The sequence below is a fragment of the Oreochromis niloticus genome, linkage group LG7 (genome assembly GCF_001858045.2).
Source record: "Oreochromis niloticus isolate F11D_XX linkage group LG7, O_niloticus_UMD_NMBU, whole genome shotgun sequence".
Classification (NCBI taxonomy): domain Eukaryota; kingdom Metazoa; phylum Chordata; class Actinopteri; order Cichliformes; family Cichlidae; genus Oreochromis; species Oreochromis niloticus.
The window spans coordinates 48,593,082-48,600,646 of record NC_031972.2 but is presented as its reverse complement, the minus strand read 5'-3'; the positions used below and the strand labels follow the sequence as shown (position 1 = coordinate 48,600,646).

Genomic DNA, 7,565 nt, shown 5'->3' with positions numbered 1-7,565 from the left:
TCATGTTTGAAAGATGTTTTTATTTTCAAATGATATGACCATCATTTTCTATTCGTGTGAATTTGTCCAAAAAAGATGAAATCCACAAATTACCAAGTGCTGCCTGTTAGCCTTGGTCAATTCTATATACAAAGCTATATACACAAGTACTTCAGATCCATATGATGTCAGTTATTTGACAAGCGATGTTGCCGATCCTTTGGACTGGCAAACAAATGCAAAATAAAAGTTATAACTTTAACTGATCTCACGACTGAGTTCACATTATGACAACTTTTTTTTCTTATAATTACCACTATAAAAAAAGCTGTGTATGAAAACAAACCATACAGATTTCTTCAAAAGTACAAACAAGATCTGCAAAACAAAAGAAAAAAAAAGAAAGAAAAAAAAAAGCAAGGCCTGGAGTCTTTTAAGCATAAAATATTATGTACAATAAAAAGCACAGCCTACTATCCAAGTTTCAAAGGGTTTGTTCCTGAACAGGCAGATACAGATAGGCTTCCTTGCAACTGGGAGTTGATTTTATTTGTCCTAATTGTGAGCTGCGCTCTACTGACTGGTTCCTAAGGGGTCAGCTGTAGGACAAAGTTAAGATGTGAAAAAAGAATTCACAAGTTAAACTGGGTCGTTATGTTATGACCTTTCAGTGATGTGAATAGGCGGCCACTGAATCTTCAGTCCCGTGTCGCTATAATAAATAGCTGTGCGTCAGACAGCAGAGACGGCCTGGCTATTATAATCAGTGGACTCCATTTTGAGGATGTAAGGGATGATGCTGTCAATCTGCACGTTGCCAATGAGCCCAGCGAAAAACAGCTCCTCTGTGACAGCTGCACTTATCAGCCTGAGGGCAGGGAGACGCAGCAACAGCTTGGATAACCTGGGATTGATGGGAAACAGACATCAAATTCAACATGTAACAAGTAAATCTAAGAGAACAGCACACATCTATCCTGCTTCTTAAGAGTAAAAGACGTATGGTGTGTTTCCAGCATTGCTGGCGTTATGCAGCACAGAGGTGAAGCCTACAAACCTGTAAGAGTCTTCTGGATATGTTCTGGTTACATAGTCCTGCAGCTCCATGTAGGCTTTTTCCTGGAATCTCTCTATCTGTGGGATATTATCTATGCCCGGATGATCTGGTACAAAAATAATGTATATGCACAGTCAGACTTGAGTACACCAAGGAATCTGCTTTTGTGCAAATCGGGGGGGATTGTCTACGCACCAGGGCTGAAGAGTACAATAGCTTTGAGGTAGGCATATTCATACGAGTCTGGGGAAAGCTTGGACATGCTGTTACAGAACTCCTGCATCCTCCAAATGTGCTCCATCACTATTTTTCCTCTCTCTGGGGACAGCTTCTCTGTGAGACAAAAAAAAAAAAAAAGACACAATGTAACAGACATGCGATAAAAGTGAATAAGACAGATTTGGATAGGGCTAGGAATTGATAAGCATTTGCTTCTTCATCCTCCTTTTCAAACAGGAAACTGCCAACCTTTTGGGGTTTTTGTGAATAGGATGGCTTTTAATGATTTTTTCTTTATTTATTTTTCAGATTTATTAGCACTTGTTGCTTCTCTTTTCAAAATAAAGATGTGTTTGATTCATTGAACATCTTGTGTTATTGTCCCTTGAGTCTGTCTAGCTTAACGGCTTTCCTCTTTCTCAAACACAAGTATTAAACCTCTCAGGAAGCCAGCACCAGAGCTCTCCTACCTTCCTGTAAGCTGGTCTGAAGATGGTTGATAATGGCACTTAAGATGGTGCCGACATTCATTACATTTGAACACTGTGCCAGACCCAGGGCGAAAAGTTCATTCCAACAGAATTTCATCAGGTTAATGTCATTGTCTTGCCCGCTGTAAAACAAAATGCACATGGTTAATGTACTACAAAGGACAGCGCGTGCACATGTAATGGCGCACTTCAAAGACACATGATTTAACAGACATTATCCACAAAGAATATTCTTGCAACAACAGGCTTACCCGAGGGTTTGAAAGGCAGGTATGGAGCGTGCCCAGTGCATAGAGAGAAAAAGTAGCCGTGAAGCCGATTCACAGATGTAGTTGACATTGAGGTACTCTGGCACAGGCAAAGGCATCATAAGCTGCAGGAATGGGGAAAGAAAACAAAAATATGCTAACACTGCGGACAAAAAATATGTAGCTCTGTTGAACATAATCAGGTGTTTTTAATCAAAGGGGAGAGTCACAATCAGTGGCTGTGCTTTTACCTTGAAAGGGATATGGCTGTCAGAAAGTAGAGGTCCTTCCAGCTCCACCACAGGGCCTGACTGGTCCCCTGACATCAGCTGCATTGTAGCCTCCAAGGACTCTCCTGCTGAGCCATCGCCAGGGTGCAGGACTTTGGCCAGGGTGTCAAAAGCTCTAATGATACACAACATATACACTTGTTATATTTTTTAAAATGCTTGCACCGAAAGATCCTCACATTTGGATTTATAAGTTGTATGTCGCAGGAGATTCATCACAAAGCAATACAGCACCACTGTCACAGATGCAAAATGCTATACTTTTGATCAGCAGAGTGCCAGTCTAATTAAAGCCTTAAGATCAAATTAGAAACCACATGGCCCTGCAGGAAATTCAATTACAGCTTTATGACAAACAGAAAATAGAAGCCAGAGAGTTTGAGTTTCATTCTGGTGCTTCTTTAGGCCTCGGTATCAGCATCAAAGCATCCTGATTTCTTACGACAGCTCTCACCTAGAGATATCACTTGCAGTTTGTTCATCTCCCTGGATATCTGTCATTGAGCTGTCACCGTTGCTAAGTGTTTCAGCTCCCATCAGATCATTTCCGCTGTCACTCGCTTCTCTGCTCTTGTTGAGATGGGCAAGGGATGTTACTACATTTGCCAGTGTACCAAGGTCACCCTGGGATGGGTCCTCCTGCTGAGGAGCGGACAGTCGTTATCGAACATTCTGATCACTGGGACAAAACTGGTTCACAGCAAACTTATTAGGACACTATCTTCATCAGTGAACATGCAATGAGGGTTTTTTTGTTTAATCCTAAGCAATCAAAAGTTCTCTGCTTGTATATAAGGTAGGAAACATCCGTGTTACCTTTTCAGGTGAAGCTGGAATCAAGATGGTGTTTTCCAGCTTGGAGAAGGGTTGCTGGATGTTGAGCAACATGCTTGACTCAAGCAAACTTGCTGATCTGAAGTTAAGAGATTTGACATCACATATTGCATTATACTTTACAAGGCCGTGTAGCAAAAGAATCATTTCCAGCCAGAAATATTAATGGAGCTTCTAATTGTATATAACGTTACATAATAGACTTCCAATATAAGTTCAATATAACTAAGCAAAGGCATAGAAATGTAGAAAAAAAACATGTTTTCTTACACTGTGGACAGTTAAGGGGAAGTAGAATTCAACAAAACTAATAATAACAACAACTGTCTTATAAGTATATTAGAGATTAAGTAAGATTCACCGAGCAGTTTCCTTGTCGGATGCAAAAGTAGGTGTAGCAGCCAGAGGGCTACACAAGTTCTTGCGGATGTAGATCTTTTCAGTGGAGGCTGCACAGTTGACAGATTTTTCTCTCGCAGTGACTTCAACAGGCTTCCTCTCACACTGAACAGCTAAGAGACCAAAGTCATAGTCACGTCAGTCTTTAATCATGCAGGTTCTTAATTACTTAATATAGTATTACAGTTTCTTACAGTCCTGCTTCATGCCCAGAGCTATACAGCGCTGCAGTCGACAGTACTGGCAGCGATTTCGGTGTAGCTTGTTAATAGCACATTCTCCGGAGCCCCTGCATGTGTACACCAGGTTCTTCCTTATGCTGCGTTTGAAGAAGCCTTTACAGCCTTCACAGCTAACGGCTCCATAATGACGTCCTGAAAGGTGAAAGGGAAACATGATCAGGTGTGCTTATGTGTCATTTCAATACCAACATTATAAATAAAAAAATCTCACTCTCTCTATACATATATATATATATATACCTAATGCATACCTGAGGCCTTATCCCCACAGACAACGCAGTACTCCACAACAGGCTTCACAATAGACTGGTCTGAGCTTTCAGTCACAAACTGCCAAACAACCCCAGAAATTGAATAATTTAATACAGCAAACACTGCAAGCAGGCTGACTAAACATATTCTTGCCCCAGTCATTAGACTTTTCAGTAGCTTGTTTATCAAAACTGGAAGGAGTCAATAACATCTTCAGGCAATACCTGAATCTGCTGCCCAGTGAGTTCAGGGGAGGCAAACAGCAGCTGGTTAACCCCAGAACCATCTGGAGTAGTGAGGATGACCTTGTTGGGTGACCCTTCCTGCTTGGCCAGAATCACCTTCCCCCCAGGAGAATAATCAGCATTTGCTAGGATAAACTGCTGCTTTCCAGGGGAAGATGGCTCAAGTGCTGTGACGATCTGGATCTTCTGTCCAGTCTGCTGGTCAGTTACAATCTGTTAAAAAACAAATATATACATATATATCAAAATATGAGCAGGTGTTTGCTGCATGTGCTGAAATGATAAGTGGAATTGACACATTTTACAAGCAAATTGCACATATTTATTTATTCACACAAATTCACAGTGTCTGGGGGAGAACGGGCCATATCGTCACCTGAATTCTGTGTCCTAATGCCATGTTGTTGTCTGCTGACACAAGCTGAAATCTTTGAGTCTGTCCATCCATTCTGATATTGCACACACCTTCCTCCACCACCGTTCACATCAGTGCCCCATGAAACAGGCACACCTGTTAAAATAAACATCTGTATTACTCTATGTTGGGACCAGAGAATACCCTTTAAAAACAAAACAATTACTTCACAATTTTCTTACAGTAAACAAATCCCTGAATCGCTTATCAGCACTTTCCATTTATCATCCTTTCCCCCAGGATAAAAATATTTTTTCTGATGCTAAGGTTTTTTCAAAGAAATACACATGACTGGTTATATTGCACAAAAATTCAACAGAAAAGCAAAGCCAGCAGTGGCTTCACAGTAAACTGCCAAATAGTTCTTAAAACAAACTGCCAGTCATTTCCTTTATTCAACACACTGATTGAATGGCTAAATAAAGTCAATCTCAGCTGAAATACAGAAATGCTTTCCTATCTAAATATTAACATTAAAGTCAACCCTAATAATATTCTATAGGTTGAGATCTAGCAAATACATTTTAAGACCATTTTTAGTAGATGCTAGGGCTTTCCCGGGAATATAGAACTGTGATATAAAGAATTTAAAAAATCAACACATTTTTTAAAGTAGTTTTCTTCACTCAATTGTAAAATATGATTTTTTCATCAAATGGCATAAAATAACAAGAAAAGGCGCAGACCTCTGTTAAGTAAGCAGGAATTTTCTTGGTGCCAAAGAAGGTTTGGCCTTCTATTAAAGTGAAATCACGAGAACTTGATGAAAGTATTTTTAACCATTTTTTAAAAATTGGGTTTCATTTACTTGAACTTAAAATGCATTTTAATATTGCCCGAAAAAATGCATATTCCTCTGTTAAGTAAGGCCATATTGCACTTTGACTTAACCATATGCAGTTCAGTCATCACCACCATAGGTCAGTTTGAGTCAGGAAAAACCCTTAGTTCACAGTTCACACTTGTTGAAATCCAGTTTAGCTTCTAAGTGTACAATGAACAGTGCAAATAATGCAGGAAGAGGTCGCCCTGGAGATAAATTTCCTCTGTTATCATTATCATTATTATTATTGTTATTTTTATTATTATTGTTATTATATGTTGTTGTTGTTGGCTCAATCTCATATTTCTGGACAACAGCCCGGGTCTAATAAGAGGAGGAACGAACACAATCAAAGTTAACCTGATTAATTAACTGATAACATGTTAATAGAAAGAGTAATGTAAAATACCACAAGACTCATCTTTTAATCACAAAAACATTTCTTAGGTTCTACCAAAGATGTAGTTAGTGTTTTTTAATAATCTGATGTCTGCAAAGGAAGCTGGGACATCGTCATATATTTCAACTAAGAGGAAATAAGTCTGGCGAAACTTATAATAACATATAACATAACAATTATTCACACTCTAGTTTTCTCCAGTAGCTGTCCTTTTAGCTACAGCCCAAAATCTGTTTATATTTTTAAATAATGTCAAAGGCTAATAAGTCATACATTGCTTGAGATAACTTTTACTAATCCAATATAAAAACATAGGTATTTAATCTGTTATGTTGTGTTCAGTGTCAGTAACTACACGTTAATTTGTGGCCTGTGCTAACCAATCAAGCCGGTGCTAGCTCGAAAATGCACTATTGGTGGCCTTGCGATAAAATACAGCTTAATGTCGCAGTAAAGTAACAATAAATGAGCGACAAAGACACGGTATGAAAACATACAAGCTCCTGACAGCCAACTATTTAAAATCGATACGGAAGATAAAGGTATTTCTTTTCCTGTGGGTGAAAGGTCAACATTGAAGGGTTAAAGCATGCTAGGGTTCAAGGCCCATGATGCCAAATCGTACAGTCAACAGTTGCGCTCCGTTTTTCATAACTGACCAAAAATCGCAATAATTCTGGCACCGGACCTCCACGCGAGTCGGCATTTGAGAACAGCTCACGATTTAACACTTTTAAATTGCTGCTGTTACACTCATACTCACGGGAAGGATGCTCTTGCTTGCTTTACGCAGTGTGGTTCGCGACGCTAGCACAGCAGCTAACATTAGGTAGCTGTAGCACGGTTAGCTAAAGCGGCTAACATAGCTAGATAGCATATATGTTGACGATTTTACTGACGCTACGCGTTAACATATGACGTTAGCTCTATAACGATCTGTAGAGTCTCACAAACATAGCAGCATCATTACATACTTGCCAATCTTATGTCTTATGCGCCGAGCTCCACACGACAGTGCTAACCAGCTAAATTAGCTTTTTGCTAGTTGGTAGCTAATGGCAGCTTCCCTACTGTAGACCTACTGAACACTCCCCCCCCTTCCTGTGTTACTGGCCGCTCGCGGATCTTTCTTTAACCTCTCCTGTCCACATTACTAATAAAGTCTTACCTTTCGACGAGCTGTTGGGTCAGATATTTTACTGCCTTAAATAAATTAATATTTTTAAGTGTTTGCTGCAGGTAGTGGGAGGGTCAGAGTTCGTGACCTTTTTTTTATCAATAAATAAGACTCGCACATGCGCATTTAGGCAACATCGTTCATATTGTGTACACTAAAACCTACTGTCACACCAGCTCTTATTCCATTGCATACAATGTCCTGGACCATTTTCTCACAATCTCTGGGCTTGAATGATTTAGTAAGAGTACTAAAGTTAAACACACCTGGGCTTAAATTTGTGACTACATTAGTGAGCATTACAGATTGCACGGCATTTTTCTTATCTGTTCGGTTACAATGTCTTCCCAGCAAACTCCAAAATTTACAGTGAAGATTACAGTACATTCAGCAATCTGTTATGAAGACACTGTAACCCGGCCGTATTTTAAGTGCAAATAAAATGTATTTCATATAACCAACATAAAGTTTAAGTAATGAGTAATCCTTGAAAG

At 39.4% G+C, this 7,565-nt stretch overlaps 1 protein-coding gene across 4 annotated transcripts; it reads right to left on the bottom strand.

Moving 5' to 3' along the window:
• nr2c1 (nuclear receptor subfamily 2, group C, member 1) lies at positions 1–7,207 on the bottom strand. 4 transcript variants are annotated; one of them, XM_019361733.2, is made up of 14 exons: positions 7,063–7,207; positions 4,633–4,767; positions 4,236–4,469; positions 4,011–4,089; positions 3,712–3,891; positions 3,480–3,630; positions 3,101–3,197; positions 2,739–2,926; positions 2,246–2,399; positions 1,998–2,119; positions 1,726–1,868; positions 1,232–1,369; positions 1,037–1,142; positions 1–883 (listed from the first exon to the last, which is right to left on the bottom strand). In XM_019361733.2, exons 2-14 carry the CDS (start codon positions 4,702–4,704, stop codon positions 712–714), a joined length of 1,836 nt encoding a protein of 611 aa, XP_019217278.1. In that variant the 5' UTR covers positions 4,705–4,767; positions 7,063–7,207; the 3' UTR covers positions 1–711. The 4 variants fall into 4 exon arrangements, with proteins under 4 accessions (XP_019217278.1, XP_025764813.1, XP_005450993.1 ...); XM_025909028.1 differs by having other exon boundaries at positions 2,739–2,923; XM_005450936.4 differs by lacking the exon at positions 7,063–7,207 and adding an exon at positions 6,869–7,019.
• Between the last annotated feature and the right edge of the window lie 358 nt (positions 7,208–7,565).

What these genes read in the sequence shown, in the direction of transcription:
- nr2c1 (XM_019361733.2), bottom strand. Translation starts at nt 4,704, where the DNA reads ATGGATGGACAGACTCAAAGATTTCAGCTTGTGTCAGCAGACAACAAC. An exon ending in CCTGCCTTTCAAACCCTCGG is followed by an intron (nt 1,869 to 1,997) that starts GTAAGCCTGTTG and finishes TTTGTTTTACAG; the next exon opens with CGGGCAAGACAATGACATTA. An exon ending in TCAGACCAGCTTACAGGAAG is followed by an intron (nt 1,370 to 1,725) that starts GTAGGAGAGCTC and finishes TTTGTCTCACAG; the next exon opens with AGAAGCTGTCCCCAGAGAGA.